This window comes from Mustela erminea, chromosome 2 (genome assembly GCF_009829155.1).
Source record: "Mustela erminea isolate mMusErm1 chromosome 2, mMusErm1.Pri, whole genome shotgun sequence".
NCBI classification, from domain to species: Eukaryota; Metazoa; Chordata; class Mammalia; order Carnivora; family Mustelidae; genus Mustela; species Mustela erminea.
In genome coordinates this window covers 18,930,261-18,947,491 of record NC_045615.1, presented here as the reverse complement: position 1 = coordinate 18,947,491, position 17,231 = coordinate 18,930,261, and the positions used below count along the sequence as shown (strand labels likewise).

The following is a 17,231-nucleotide window of genomic DNA, read 5'->3' as shown; positions in this document are numbered from 1 at the left end:
AATGATTAGTCTTGAGTTACAGGACATCTCTTATTCTGGATATGTTATTTAATTTTTTTGTTTAATGTTTATTTTGCTTGATAAGAACAATCACCATTTTATGAAAGTCTTTGAGCTCACACAGATAAAATTGTGAAATGAAGAGAAAGAAAAACTAGCCAAATAGCTAAAACAAAGTTAGTGACAAAGGTCTTTTTATCATAGAACATTTAATGGTGGAGCTCTTAATGAAGAGTCATATAATTGAGTTATCTTCTGTTAGGGAACTCATAAGCTGGAAGAAGAAAAAGGTATTTAAAACTTAAGAACTCTTTAATTGGTAGCAAAACAACTTTTTATCTTATAACTTGAAGAAATAAATGTTCTGGATTAGCCCTAAAAATAATGTATAAAGAAAGAACAGAAGCATGGTCTAACATAGCACTGTCCAATAGAAGTATAATGCAAGTTGCATGTGTAATTTAAATTTTTCTAATAGCTACATTAAAAAGGATAAATTGGTGAAATTAGTTATAACAATATGTTTTTAATCCAATATAAGTAGACTTATTATTAATGAGATATTTTGTATTTCTTACTAGTCTTCAAAAACCAATGTGTATAGCAAATCTAAAGTTGAACTAGCTATATTTCAAGTGTTCAGTAGCCACATGTAGCTAGTGGTTACCATATTGTACAACACAGATCTAAGAGTTACAGAGTTGAGTAATGGAGAGCTCAGTTTTTAAATTTTAAGATTTTCTTTGGGACAATAGAAAGCTATTTTTTGAACATTTGCCTGGGTCATTGAAGAATCTATCTAAAGATACTGATCTGATTATTTCCTGATCATATGACTTACCTACTAAAAATTCTTCAGTAGGTTGGCATATTTTTCAAGATAATTTATACTTCATCTCTTAGTGCATTAAAGTCTGTATGATCTGGTTCCTTTCATATGTCTCTGGCTCATTTCCTGATTCAATCCAATGTGTGTTGCCTTAGCTCCCAAAAGGACCTGCCTTTGTTTCCTGTAGATTTTACTTTTCTTTTCTTGTGCCATTAAGTGTTTTCCTCTTTACTGAATGCTAACCTTGCTCTTTTACCTCTTTACGTAACTAACTTCTATTAGTATTTTAGAATTAGATGCAAAAATTATTTTCTCTGGGAAAAATCTCTGTTATTCACGAGTATATACTGTAAAGGCAGCATGTGCAAATTTAAGATACAAATTACAGACTGGGGAGAGTATATTTGGATCACGTGGAACAGCCATAGGGTTAATATCTACAATAGCAGAAGAGTTATAAATCAGTTAAAGACCAAAGTACAGTGAAAATGTAGGCAGTCTTGAATAGGTATTTTCTATGAGAAGAAATATAAATTATTAGTGAAAGTTTGAAATATAATTTTTAACCTATCAAGTTAGTAAATACGTGAAAGAATGATTGCATTTTAGCATAAGTACAGAGCAGAGCTGTCGAAAAGAAATTAATAACAAACCATATATGTAATTTAAAATTATCTAGTACCATATTAAAATTTAAAAATTTACAACTAGGGAGGAGTCAAGATGGCAGAGAAATAGCAGGCTGAGACTACTTCAGGTATCAGGAGATCAGCTAGATAGCTTATCTAAACATTGCAAACATCTACAAATCCAACGGGGGATCGAAGAGAAGAAGAACAGCAATTATAGAAACAGAAAATCAACCACTTTCTGAAAGGTAGGACTGGTGGAGAAGTGAATCCAAAGCGACGAGAAGATAGACCGCGGGGGGAGGAGCCGGCTCCTGGCAAGCGGCGGAGCAACGGTGCACAAAATCGGGACTTTTAAAAGTCTGTTCCACTGAGGGACATCGCTCCAGAGACTAAACCGGGGTGAAGCCCACACGGGGTCATTGTGGCCCTAGGTCCCGCGGGGTCATGGAAGGATCGGGGGTGTCTGAGTGTCACAGAGCTTACAGGTATTAAAATGGGGAGGCCGGCTACAGAGACAGAGCCGAGGAGTGAGCTCCCAGCTCGGGGTAACCTTGAACTGGTCGCAGGCTTGGTGAGCTCGGAGCGCGGCCGGAGGCCAGGGAGACGGGAATAATTGGGCGCTGTTCTCTGAGGGTGCACTGAGTGGGGCCCTGAGCTCTCGGCACCTCTGGGCTGGAGACTGGTAGGCCACCATATTCATTCCCGTCCTCCAGAACTCTATGGAAAGCGTTCAGGGAACAAAAGCTCCTGAAAGCAAACCAGAGATGATTACTCAGCCCGGATCCTGGTAAGGGCCCTGCAGTTCTACCTGGAGCAAAGACACTTGAGAATCACTACAACAGGCCCCTCCCCCAGAAGATGAACAAGAAATCCAGCCATGACCAAGTTCATCTACCAAGGAGTGCAGGTTCAATACTGAGGGGAGCAGCGGAATTCCAGAGGAGGAGAAAGCAAAGCACGGAACTCATGGCTTTCTTCCCATGATTCTTTAGTCTTGCAGTTAATTTTTTTTTTTAATTTTTTTTTCTTCTTCTGCTAATTTTTTTTAATCTTTGCCCTTTTCTTTTTTAATGGTTTTTAACTAGTTTAATATATATATATATATATATATATATATATATTTCTTTTTTATATGTTTTCCTTGTTTTAATTGTTTCTTTTTTTTTCCTGAACCTCGTTTTATCCCCTTTCTCCCCAAGTGACCAAATCAGAAGTGATTTAGGGTCACTTCTGATTTGGTTAAAGTGTATTTTTCCTGGGGTCTTTGCCACTTTTTAGTATCTTACTTGCTCCATCATATACTCTTATCTGGGACAAAATGACAAGGTGGAAATATTCACCACAAAAAAAAGAAAAAGAGGCAGTACCAAAGGCTTGGGACCTAATCAATACAGACATAGGTAATATGTCAGATCTAGACTTCAGAATGACAATTCTCAAGGTTCTAGTTGGGCTTGAAAAAGGCATGGAAATATTAGAGAAACCCTCTCCAGAGAGATAAAAGCCCTTTCTGGGGAAATAAAAGAACTAAAATCTAACCAAGTTGAAATAAAAAAAGCTATTAATGAGGTGCAGTCAAAAATGGAGGCTCTCACTGCTAGGATAAATGAGGCAGAAAAAGAATTAGTGATATAGAAGACCAAATGACAGAGAATAAAGAAGCTGAGCAAAAGAGAGACACACAAATACTGGACGATGAGGGGAGAATTTGAGAGATAAGTGATACCATAAGACGGAAAAAAATTAGAATAACTGGAATTCCAGAAGAAAGAGAGAGGGGAGCAGAAGGTATATTGGAGAGAATTATTGGAGAGAATTTCCCTAATATGCCAACGGAAAAAAGCATCAAAATACAGCAGGTGCAGAGAACCCCCCTCAAAATCAGTAAGAATAGGTCCACACCTCGTCACCTAATAGTAAAATTCACAAGTCTTAGCAACAAAAAGAAAATCCTGAAAGCAGCCCGGGAAAAGAAGTCTGTAACATACAATGGTAAAAATATTAGATTGGCAGCAGACTAATCCAGAGTCCTGCAGGCCAGAAAGACCTGGCGTGATATATTCAGAGCACTAAATAAGAAAAACATGCAGCCAAGAATATCCAGGTAGGCTATCATTGAAAATAGGAGAGATAAAAAGCTTCCAGGACAAACAAAAACTGAAAGAATTTGTAAACCAGCAAACCAGCTCTACAGGAAATCTTGAAAGGGGTCCTCTAAGCAAAGAGAGACTCTAAAAGTAGTAGATCAGAAGGAACAGAGACAATATACAATAACAGTCACCTTACAGGTAATACAATGGCACTAAATTAATATCTCTCAATAGTTACCCTGAATGTTAAGGGACTAAATGCCCCAATCAAAAGACACAGGGTATCAGAATGGATAAAAAAACAAAACCCATCTATATGCTGCCTACAAGAAACTCATTTTAGACCCGAAGACACCTCCAAATTTAAAGTGAGGGGGTGGAAAACGATTTACCATGCTAACGGACCTCAGAAGAAAGCTGGGGTGGCAATCCTTACATCAGATCCATTAGATTTTAAGCCAAAGACTATATTAAGAGACGAGGGTCTGTCCAACAAGAAAATCTAACAATTTTAAATATCTATGCCCTAACATGGGAGCAGCCAACTATATAAACCAATTAATAACAAAATCAAAGAAACACATCGACAATAGTACAGTAATAGTAGGGGACTTTAACACTCCCCTCACTGAAATGGACAGATCATCTAAGCAAAAGATCAACAAGGAAGTAAAGGCCTTAAATGACACACTGGACCAGATGGACGTCACAGATATATTCAGAACATTCCATCCCAAAGCAACAGAATACACATTCTTCTCTAGTGCACGTGGAACATTCTCCAGAATAGATCACATCCTGGGTCACAAATCAGGTCTCAACCAGTATCAAAAGACGGAGATCATTCCCTGTATATTTTCAGACCACAATGCTCTGAAGCTAGAACTCAATCACAAGAGGAAATTTGGAAAGAACCCAAATACATGGAGACTAAACAGCATCCTTCTAAAGAATGAATGGGTCAACCAGGAAATTAAAGAAGAATTGAAAAAAATTCATGGAAACAAATGATAATGAAAACACAGTGGTTAAAAATCTGTGGGACACAGCAAAGGCAGTCCTGAGAGGAAAATATATAGCAATACAAGCCTTTCTCAAGAAACAAGAAAGGTCTCAAGTACACAACCTAAGCCTACACCTAAAGGAGCTGGAGAAAGAACAAAGAAAGCCTAAACCCAGCAGGAGAAGAGAAATCATAAAGGTCAGAGCAGAAATCAATGAAATAGAAACCAAGAAAACAATAGAACAAATCAACGAAACTAGGAGCTGGTTCTTTGAAAGAATTAATAAGATTGATAAACCCCTGGCCAGACTTCTCAAAAAGAAAAGAGAAGGACCCAAATAAATAAAATCATAAATGAAGGCGGAGAGATCACAACCGACACCAAAGAAATACAGACCATTATAAGAACATACTATGAGCAACTCTACGCCAACAAATTTGACAATCTGGAAGAAATGGGTGCATTCCTAGAGACATATAAACTACCAAAACTGAAGCGGGAAGAAATAGAAAGCCTGAACAGACCCATAACCAGTAAGGAGATTGAAACAGTCATCAAAAATCTCCAAACAAACAAAAGCCCAGGGCCAGACGGCTTCCCGGGGGAATTCTACCAAACGTTTAAAGAAGAACTAATTCCTATTCTCCTGAAACTGTTCCAAAAAATAGAAATGGAAGGAAAACTTCCAAGCTCATTTTATGAGGCCAGCATCACCTTGATCCCAAAACCAGACAAGGATCCCATCAAAAAAGAGAACTACAGACCAATATCCTTGATGAACACAGATGTGAAAATTCTCACCAAAATACTAGCCAATAGGATTCAGCAGTACATTTAAAGGGTTATTCACCACGACCAAGTGGGATTTATTCCAGGGCTGCAAGGTTGGTTCAACACCCGCAAATCAATCAATGTGATACAACACATTAATAAAAGAAAGAACAAGAACCATATGATACTATCAATAGATGCTGAAAAAGCATTTGAAAAAGTACAGCATCCCTTCCTGACCAAAACTCTTCAAAGTGCAGGGATAGAGGGCACATACCTCAATATCATCAAAGCCATCTATGAAAAACCCACCGCAAATATCATTCTCAATGGAGAAAAACTGAAAGCTCTTCCGCTAAGGTCAGGAACTCGGCAGGGATGTCCATTATCGCCACTGCTATTCAGCATGGTACTAGAAGTCCTAGCCTCAGCAATCAGACAACAAAAGGAAATTAAAGGCATCCAAATTGGCAAAGAAGAAGTCAAACTATCACTCTTTGCAGATGATATGACACTCTATGTGGAAAACCCAAAAGGCTCCACTCCCAAACTGCTAGAACTTGTACAGGAATACAGTAAAGTGTCAGGATATAAAATCAATGCACAGAAATCAGTTGCATTTCTCTACACCAACAACAAGACAGAAGAAAGAGAAATTAAGGAGTCAGTCCCATTTACAATTGCATCCAAAACTGTAAGATACCTAGGAATAAACCTAACCAAAGAGGCTAAGAATGTATACTCAGAAAACTATAGTACTCATGAAAGAAACTGAGGAAGACACAAAGAAATGGAAAAATGTTCCATGCTCCTGAAGTGGAAGAAAAAATATTGTGAAAATGTCTGTGCTACCTAAAGCAATCTACACATTTAATGCAATTCCTATCAAAATACCATCCATTTTTTTTTTCAAAGAAATGGAACAAATAATCCTAAAATTTATACGGAACCAGAAAAGACCTTGAATAGCCAAAGGAATATTGAAAAAGAAAGCCATAGTTGGTGGCATCACAATTCCAGACTTCAAGCTCTATTACAAAGCTGTCATTATCAAGACAGTATGGTACTGACACAAAAACAGACACATACATCAATAAACAGAATAGAGAGCCCAGAAATAGACCCTCAACTCTATGGTCAACTAATCTTCGACAAAGCAGGAAAGAATGTTCAATGGAAAAAGACAGCCTCTTCAGTAAATGGTGTTGGGAAAATTGGACAGCCACATACAGAAAAATGAAACTGGATCATTTCCTTAAGCCACACACGAGAATAGACTCAAAATGGATGAAGGACGTCAATGTGAGAAAGGAATCCATCAAAATCCTTGAGGAGAACATAGGCAGCAACCTCTTCGACTTCAGTCACAGCAATTTCTTCCTAGGGACATCGCCAAAGGCAAGGGAAACAAGGGCAAAAATGAACTATTGGGACTTCATCAAGATCAAAAGCTTTCGCATAGCAAAGGAAACAGTTAACAAAGCCGAAAGACAACTGACAGAATGGGAGAAGATATTTGCAAACGACGTATCAGATAAAGGGCTAGTGTCCAAAATCTATAAAGAGCTTATCAAACTCAACACTCAAAGAACAAATAATCCAATCAAGAAATGGGCAGAGGACATGAACAGACATTTCTGCAAAGAAGACATCCAGATGGCCAACAGACACATGAAAAAATGTTCCACATCACTCAGCATCAGAGAAATACAAATCAAAACCACAATGAGATACCACCTCACATATTCAGTCAGAATGGCTAAAATTAACAAGTCAGGAAATGACAGATGCTGGCACGGATGTGGAGAAAGGGGAACCCTCCTACACTGTTGGTGGGAATGCAAGCTGGTGCAACCTCTCTGGAAAACAGCATGGAGGTTCCTCAAAAAGTTGGAAATAGAGCTGTCCTATGACCCAGCAATTGCACTACTGGGTATTTACCCTAAAGATACAAAAGTGATCCGAAGGGGCATGTGCACCCAAATGTTTATAGCAGCAATGTCCACAATAGTTAGACTATGGAAAGAACCTAGATGTCCATCAACAGATGAAGGGATAAAGAAGATGTGGTGTATATATATACAATGGAATACTACGCAACCACCAAAGAAATGAAATCTTGCCATTTGCGACGACGTGGATGAACTAGAGGGTATCATGCTTAGCAAAATAAGTCAATCGGAGAACGACAACTATCATATGATCTCCCTGATATGAGGACGTGGGGAGGCAACATGGGGGGTAAAGGGGGTAGGAGAAGAATAAATGAAACAAGATGAGATTGGGAGAGAGAGACAAACCATAAGTGAATCTTAATCTCACAAAACAAACTGAGGGTTGCTGGGGGGAAGGGGGTTGGGAGAGGGGAGTGGGATATGGACATTGGGGAGGGTATGTGCTGGGGTGAGTGCTGTGAAGTGTGTAAACCTGGTGATTCACAGACCTGTACCCCCTGGGGATAAAAATACATTATATTTTTATAAAAAACATTTACAATTAACTTCCATTATTTATTTTGTCTGAACATGTCCAAAATGATTTTAATATCTAATCAATATAAAAACTTACTAAAGAAACTTTTAATGTCTTTATACTAAGTCTTCAAAATCTAGTGTAAAGGTTTTAGAATACCCTAATTTTTACCAGTTATGTAGAGGAATAGGTGTTTTTTTTTTTTTCCAAATATTTTATTTATTTATTTGACAGACAGAGATCACAAGTAGGCAGAGAGGCAGGCAGAGAGAGAGAGAGAGAGAGAGGAGGAAGCAGGCTCCCCGCCGAACAGAGAGCCTGATGTGGGGCTCGATCCCAGAACCCTGGGATCATGACCCGAGCCAAAGGCAGAGGCCTTAACCCACTGAGCCACCCAGGCGCCCTGGTGTTTTTGAACATTATTAATGAAGATGCATTTTGGAGGAGAATTTGACAATATTTATCGAATTAAAAATATAAATGATTCAGGGTTCTATTCCTAGAAATCCATCCTTCAAAAATACTAATATCCTTTTAAATATTACGGATATGTAGACGTAGATGTTTACTGCAGTGTTGTTTGTAACAGGAAAACATTGGAAACAGCCTAAATGTCCTTGTCTTATAGAGGTTTCATTAAATAATTATGGTATTTCCAGACAGCAAGGTACTCTATAACCTTTAAAAATGTGGGGACTCTTTAGGTTAACTGAGTTTTTATAATGAGTTAAATAAATTTTAACATGATAAAATCATGTAAAATACTTAGACTGTGTCTGGCACATAGTTAATGTTATATATTATTTGCAATTATTATGATTAATCATTATTATTACTGATATGGAAGAATCTCCAGATATGTTAAGTGAAAAAGAAATTCAAAGTGTAGAACTATGTGTTACCATTAGTTTTGTAGAGGGGAAAAAAGAATATATATGTATTTGCATGTATAGTTGTACAGTATCTGCAAAAGAATATGTAAAAAACTGATAACATTGATCATATTCGATGAGGTAAACTAGACTGTGGGGGTGGGGATAGAGACTTTCCACAATGTTCTTTTTTCTACCTTTTGAATTTGATCCATGATGAATATCTTTGTGAAAAAATTAAAATGTAAATCAAATTTATTTCTCTTAAATATTTTTGAGAAATCCACACCTTACCATTAAATTATTTCTATAATTAATATGTATTATTATGATTTTAATCAAGAAAAATAATACAGGATATTTTAATTTCAGTTCTGTAGATTGGCTAGATGATATGAGATTCTGGGCATATTTAATTTTTAATTTTTGATTAATCAGAAACACTTGGTTTCAAATGTATATGACTTTTGGAAATATTTCTAAGTTGCCTTTATGTTGTCACAAGAAAGTTATACTTAATAAAATTTGGTTTTGCAGGACATTATGTTAGTGCCCTAATATAAATGAAATGAAATCTGTGTGCAAGTGATACTCTAAGAGTTGAGGTCTTGTGAAGAGGATGGAAGAATTCTAGTTCATTCATATTTTACAGTATTGACCATCTTGTTTATCATATTTTCTGGACAATATGAATGATAATTTTATATTTGAAATATATTGCTCTTTCTTATTCATGAGAACTTACTGTCACTTGTGTTTTAGGATTTGGAGTGGATCAGTTACGAGATGACAATCTTGAGACTTATTGGCAATCAGATGGCTCCCAGCCTCATTTAGTAAACATCCAATTCAGGTAAAACATTTTTGGATTTTTCAATTTGTGTAGGTTAAATGGACAAAGCGATCTATTTTATTTACATAAAATTGAAAGGCATAGAAATTGTAGTGAAATGCACTTAGCTCTGATTAATTTATAAGCCTTGAGATTATTTTTCTATGCCTCTAAATTGTGTTTTAAGTTTACTCAGTCTTGTCTTTTGTGAATTTTTTTAAAGTACTTTACACGGTCCTTTTACATAGAGATTTCTTTTTTTTTTTTTTTTTTTTTTTTTTAAAGATTTTATTTATTTATTTGACAGAGAGAAATCACAAGTAGATGGAGAGGCAGGCAGAGAGAGAGAGAGAGAGAGGGAAACAGGCTCCCTGCTGAGCAGAGAGCCCCATGTGGGACTCGATCCCAGGACCCCGAGATCATGACCTGAGCCGAAGGCAGCGGCTTAACCCACTGAGCCACCCAGGCGCCCAACATAGAGATTTCTTAAATATACTTTTCAGTATGATTTATTTTGGAAAAATATGCTTTGCTTATGACCCAAAGCAATGAATGCCTTAATGCATCTCATTAACTACATCTGAAGTGATAATAGTAAGTTCATTAGGTGTAGTCTATTCACATAATTCTCAAATTTGTATTTCCATTTGGGAAAAATAAAATGTTTTGACCTAGGACCTCTAAGGATATTTTGAGTTTTGAAATGCTTACTTTCTCAGGGAAAGGAAAATGACCGTGTTTTTCAGTTGCTTTGAATTTATTGATATAAATGGAAACCAGCTAACTTGATTATTTTGCCCATTTATATAATCTATTTTGACATTTTATAGCATTGTATTTTTAATTTTTCTATTCTTTTTAAATGTTTATTCTTTTTTTTCCTTTTTATATTCTTTTTAAAAAGATTTTAAAGTAATCTCTACACCCAATGTAGGGCTTGAACCACAACCCCGAGATCAAGAGTCACGTGCTAAGTTGCATAATTAAGCCAACCAGGTGCCCCTTTAGTTTGTTTTTCTCACTGAGGGTACAGATCAGCAAATTTCTTTTTCTTTCTTTCTTTTTAAGATTGAGTTATTTATTTGAGAGAGAGAGAGAGAGAGAGAGAGGGTATGAGCGATCACACAGCGGGAGAGGGAGAGACAGACTCCCAGCTGATCAGGGAGTCCGTTGTGGTGCTTGATTCAGGGACCCTGGGATCATGATCTGAGCTGAAGGCAGATGTTTAACTGACTGAGCTATCCAGGTGCCCCAGATCAGCAAAGTTCTTATGCAAAAGCCAGATAATAAGCATTTTACGCCTTCTGGGCTATCGGGTCTCTGTTGCAACTACTCAGGCCATTATTGTATGAGAGCAGCATAGGCAATGCATACTGGCTGAATTTAGCTATTCTCATTAAACTTTATCTTAAAAAAGTAGGTGGTGGGCAGAGTTCACCCGATGGGTTATAGTAAGCCAACTCCTGTCCTTATGTATTAAATATGTATACACCAGAAATAAAAACAGCACCTAATATTTTTTAGAGAGCTGAAATACCAAATGCTTTACTAAAATGTGTTACCCATTCATTTCATTTAACCTTTACAGCTATTTTTTTTTTTTAAGAATTTACTTATTTATTTGACAGATCACAAGAAGGCAGAGAGGCAGGCAGGGGTTGGGGGGAGGCAGGTTCCCTGCTGAGCAGAGAACCTGATGTGGGGCTTGATCCCAGGACCCTGAGATCATGACCTGAAGTGGAAGGCAGATGCTTAACCCACTGAGCCAACCAGGTGCCCCCCACCCTTTACAGCTATTTTTATTCTTATTTTATAGTCTCAGAAGCAGGCTTAGATAAATTAAGTAACTTGCCCAAGGGGTGCCCAAGGGGTGGCTCAGTGGGTTAAAGCCTCTGTGTTTGGCTCCCTGGGATCGATCCCTGCATTGCATTGCGCTCTCTGCTCCACGGAGAGCCTGCTTCCTCTTCTCTCTCTGCCTGCCTCTCTGCCTACTTGTGATCTCTGTCTGTCAAATAAATAAATAAATAATCTTTAATTAAAAAAAAATCAACTTGGCCAAAGTTACACAGCAAATGAGTGGCAGAATTGCAACTGAACACAAGTACTCTGACCCCAGAGCCTATGCTTTTAACCATTATACGATATAGCCTAGGGTAAATTTCTTTTCCGTGACAACAAAGGCTTAATCATCACTTAAAACTGGTATAATCGGTGTCCTAATTTAATTGTATTATTAGAATAGCAGATTTTTTTTTTTTTTAGCAAATACAATTTTACACAGGCCAGTGAATTGAAGAAATAATAATTTAAAAAAATCTGTTGAATTATTAAGCATTAAAAGTTCCAGGTATTATATCATCTCATTAAAAGTTTAATATTTAATAGTTGTTAATGTGTATCATTTTAAAATGGTCATCAAGACTAAGATGTGGGTACTATAATTTGTTTTCATTTTACAATGAAAAAACCAAAACTTAGAAAAATTAGCTAACTTATTCAGGTCACACCCCGTGCAGTTATAGAGCCTGGATGTGATCTAGCAGTCTTGACTTCAAAAACAGTTTATAGTTAGTATTCAGCTCCTTCTCAACCAAGCTTATCAAAATAGTCAGGAACTCAAGGCCCTCCCTTCTTAACTCAGCCCTTGCCCTGGCTAGGGAAGCCTCAGGCTTTGAGGAACACTATTTTATTTTTTTAAAATTTTTTAAAATTTTATTTTATTTTTTAAAAAGATTTTATTTATTTATTTGACAGACAGAGATCACAAGTAGGCAGAGAGACAGGCAGAGAGAGAGAGAGAGGGGGAAGCAGGCTCCCCACTGAGCAGAGAGCCCAATGCGGAGCTCGATCCCAGGACCCTGAGATCATGGCCTGAGCCGAAGGCAGAGGCTTTAACCCACTGAGCCACCCAGGCGCCCAAGGAACACTATTTTAAAGAAGTGTTTTAGGAAAAGGGAAATTGATTAAGAATTTTGGAACAATCTCATCCTTAAAGAAAAGTTGCAAGTATAGCACAATTTTTTTCCCCTGAATTATTTCAGAGTAAGTTCCAATATTTTTCTCAGTTCTCCAGAATGCCTTTTATATGTCATTCCAAAGAAAGACATTATCCTCCATAACCACAATACATCCTTAGGAAATTAACATTGACACATTTAATTCTACAACCCTATTCTTGTTCTACCAATGGTGCCAGTAAAGTTGAATTACAGGTTGAATTTTGTTGTCCCTTCTCTTTACTCTCCTTTAATCTGGAATATTTCTTCACTCTTTGACTCGGCACTTTCGAAGATTACAGTCCAGTTATTTTAAAGAATGTCCCTTAATTTCATTTTCTTTGATCTTTACAAGTAACTTCAGGTTATGCGTCTTTAGGAAAATAGCACAGAAGTGATGTTCTGTGCTCGTTATTGCATCTTACTACTTGGGGTACATGATTTGCATTTTGTCCCATTACCGATGATGTTTACTTCCATTATATGATTAAGATAGTATCTACCAAACTTCTCCACTGAAAAGTTTCTTTCGTGTTAATCAAAATTATTAATATCAGCATGGACACAGAGTTTACTGTTTTATTCATCTGCTCTAAATCTATTTTTTTTTGAAGATTTTATTTTTTTATTTGACAGAGAGATACACAGTGTGAGAGGGAACACAAGCAGGAGGGGTAGGAGAGGGAGATGCAGGCTTCCTGCTGAGCAGGGCGTAGTCCCAGGACCTTGGGATCATGACCTGAGCCAAAGGCAGATGCTTAACAACTGAGCCACCCAGGTGCCCCATAAATCTATTACTGCCATCATTTGTGTCAGCACTCAAATTTCCTCAGATTTAGATAGTGGGAGTCCCCTACAGTTGACTATTACCTTTTGACAGTGTCTTGATTATTCTAGCACTTTCTTTTGTTCTGGCAGAAGATTCTGTGCTCCATTTCCCCAAGATCAGGTGTATTGTAGTAGACAATAGTAGTTAGAAACCAGATCTTGTGGGGTGTCTGGGTGGCTTGGTCGGTGAAGCTTCTGACTCTTGATTTTGGCTGAGGTTGTAGTCTTAGGGTTGTGAGATCAAGCCCCACATTGTGCTCTCTGCTCAGCAGGGAGTCTGCTTGATTTTCTCTCCCTCTCATTCTGCACCTCCTCCCCAGATGCACCCCCCCAAAACCAGGTCTGGTATATTAAGCACACCCAGTGCACCAGATCTTGTATTGGGTGTGCCCATTGCTCTGGGATGTTGCTATTTCTAAGCTTTCTCAGTGAGGGGATATATGTACATAACACATACATACATACATAAACATATTTACATTTGTATTTATTTCTCTGTCTTCACACATACGGAAATCATAGATTCATATCGACACTTCCAGTTCTAATCTAGAGTGAACAGGGTTTATTCTAGTTTTTTCTCTTTCTATTCTTTTTTTTTTTTTTTATTTCCAGCATAACAGTATTCATTATTTTTGCACCACACCCCATGCTCCATGCAATCCGTGCCCTCTATAATACCCGCCAGCTGGTACCCCAACCTCCCACCCCCCGTCCCTTCAAAACCCTCAGATTGTTTTTCAGAGTCCATAGTCTCTCATGGTTCACCTCCCCTTCCAATTTCCCCCAACTCCCTTCTCCACTCTAAGTCCCCATGTCCTCCATGCTATTTGTTATGCTCCACAAATAAGTGAAACCATATGATAATTGACTCTCTCTGCTTGACTTATTTCACTCAGCATAATCTCTTCCAGTCCCGTCCATGTTGCTATAAAAGTTGGGTATTCATCCTTTCTGATGGAGGCATAATTCTCTATCCCCAGGGGTACAGGTCTGTGAATCACCAGGTTTACACACTTCACAGCACTCACCAAAGCACATACCCTCCCCAATGTCCATATTCCCACCCCCTTCTCCCAAACCCCCTCCCCCCAGCAACCCTCAGTTTGTTTTGTGAGATTAAAAGTCACTTATGGTTTGTCTCCCTCCCAATCCCATCTTGTTTCATTTATTCTTCTCCTACCCACTTAAGCCCCCATGCTGCATCACCACTTCCTCATATCAGGGAGATCATATGATAGTTGTCTTTCTCAGCTTGACTTATTTCGCTAAGCATGATACGCTCTAGTTCCATCCATGTTGTCGCAAATGGCAAGATTTCATTTCTTTTGATGGCTGCATAGTATTCCATTGTGTATATATACCACATCTTCTTGATCCATTCATCTGTTGATGGACATCTAGGTTCTTTCCATAGTTTGGCTATTGTGGACATTGCTGCTATAAACATTCGGGTGCATGTGCCCCTTTGGATCACTACGTTTGTATCCTTAGGGTAAATACCCAATAGTGCAATTGCTGGGTCATAGGGCAGTTCTATTTTCAACATTTTGAGGAACCTCCATGCTGTTTTCCAGAGTGGCTGCACCAGCTTGCATTCCCACCAACAGTGTAGGAGGGTTCCCCTTTCTCCACATCCTCGCCAGCATCTGTCATTTCCTGACTTGTTTATTTTAGCCATTCTGACTGGTGTGAGGTGATATCTCATTGTGGTTTTGATTTGTATTTCCCTGATGCCGAGTGATATGGAGCACTTTTTCATGTGTCTGTTGGCCATCTGGATGTCTTCTTTGCAGAAATGTCTGTTCATGTCCTCTGCCCATTTCTTGATTGGATTATTTGTTCTTTGGGTGTTGAGTTTGCTAAGTTCTTTTTTTTTTTTTTTTTTTTTTAAAGATTTTATTTATTTATTTGACAGAGAGAAATCACAAGTAGATGGAGAGGCAGGCAGAGAGAGAGAGAGGGAAGCAGGCTCCCTGATGAGCAGAGAGCCCAATGTGGGACTCGATCCCAGGACCCTGAGATCATGACCTGAGCCGAAGGCAGTGGCTTAATCCACTGAGCCACCCAGGCGCCCAAGTTTGCTAAGTTCTTTATAGATTCTGGACACTAGTCCTTTATCTGATATGTCATTTGCAAATATCTTCTCCCATTCTGTCAGTTGTCTTTTGATTTTGTTAACTGTTTTCTTTGCTGTGCAAAAGCTTTTGATCTTGATGAAATCCCAATAGTTCATTTTTGCCCTTGCTTCCCTTGCCTTTTGCGTTGTTCCTAGGAAGATGTTGCTGCGGCAGAGGTCAAAGAGGTTGCTGCCTGTGTTCTCCTCAAGGATTTTGATGGATTCCTTTCGCACATTGAGGTCCTTCATCCATTTTGAGTCTATTTTTGTGTGTGGTGTAAGGAAATGGTCCAATTTCATTTTTCTGCATGTGGCTGTCCAATTTTCCCAGCACCATTTATTGAAGAGGCTGTCTTTTTGCCATTGGACATTCTTTCCTGCTTTGTCGAAGATTAGTTGACCATAGAGTTGAGGGTCTATTTCTGGGCTCTCTATTCTGTTCCATTGATCTATGTGTCTGTTTTTGTGCCAGTACCATGCTGTCTTGATGACGACAGCTTTGTAATAGAGCTTGAAGTCCGGAATTGTGATGCCACCAATGTTGGCTTTCTTTTTCAATATCCCTTTGGCTATTCGAGGTCTTTTCTGGTTCCATATAAATTTTAGCATTATTTGTTCCATTTCTTTGAAAAAGATGGATGGTACTTTGATAGGAATTGCATTAAATGTGTAGATTGCTTTAGGTAGCATAGACATTTTCACAATATTTATTCTTCCAATCCAGGAGCATGGAACATTTTTCCATTTCTTTGTGTCTTCCTCAATTTCTTTCATGAGTACTTTATAGTTTTCTGAGTATAGATTCTGTGTCTCTTTGGTTAGGTTTATTCCTAGGTATCTTATGGTTTTGGGTGCAATTGTAAATGGGATTGACTCCTTAATTTCTCTTTCTTCTGTCTTGCTGTTGGTGTAGAGAAATGCAACTGATTTCTGTGCATTGATTTTATATCCTGACACTTTACTGAATTCCTGTATAAGTTCTAGCAGTTTTGGAGTGGAGTCTTTTGGGTTTTCCACATATAGTATCATATCATCTGCGAAGAGTGATAATTTGACTTCTTCTTTGCCGATTTGGATGCCTTTAATTTCCTTTTGTTGTCTGATTGCTGAGGCTAGGACCTCTAGTACTATGTTGAATAGCAGTGGTGATAATGGACATCCCTGCCGTGTTCCTGACCTTAGCGGAAAAGCTTTCAGTTTTTCTCCATTGAGAATGATATTTGCGGTGGGTTTTTCATAGATGGCTTTGATGATATTGAGGTATGTGCCCTCTATCCCTACACTTTGAAGAGTTTTGATCAGGAAGGGATGCTGTACTTTGTCAAATGCTTTTTCAGCATCTATTGAGAGTATCATATGGTTCTTGTTCTTTCTTTTATTGATGTGTTGTATCACATTGACTGATTTGCGGATGTTGAACCAACCTTGCAGCCCTGGAATAAATCCCACTTGGTCGTGGTGAATAATCTTTTTAATGTACTGTTGAATCCTATTGGCTAGTATTTTGTTGAGTATTTTCGCATCTGTGTTCATCAAGGATATCGGTCTATAGCTCTCTTTTTTGGTGGGATCCTTGTCTGGTTTTAGGATCAAGGTGATGCTGGCCTCATAAAATGAGTTTGGAAGTTTTCCTTCCATTTCTATTTTTTGGAACAGTTTCAGGAGAATAGGAATTAGTTCTTCTTTAAATGTTTGGTAGAATTCCCCCGAGAAGCCGTCTGGCCCTGGGCTTTTGTTTGTTTGGAGATTTTTAATGACTGTTTCAATCTCCTTACTGGTTATGGGT

At 38.1% G+C, this 17,231-nt stretch overlaps 1 protein-coding gene across 2 annotated transcripts in view; it reads left to right on the top strand.

Annotated features, from left to right (window-relative positions):
- Positions 1-17,231, top strand: part of ANAPC10 (anaphase promoting complex subunit 10) — a 111,496-nt gene that overhangs the window by 21,325 nt on the left and 72,940 nt on the right. For both annotated transcript variants that reach the window (XM_032332404.1, XM_032332406.1), the window contains exon 3: positions 9,433-9,523. In XM_032332404.1, the coding sequence (XP_032188295.1) occupies positions 9,433-9,523 (91 nt within the window). The remainder of the gene's footprint in view (positions 1-9,432; positions 9,524-17,231) is intronic.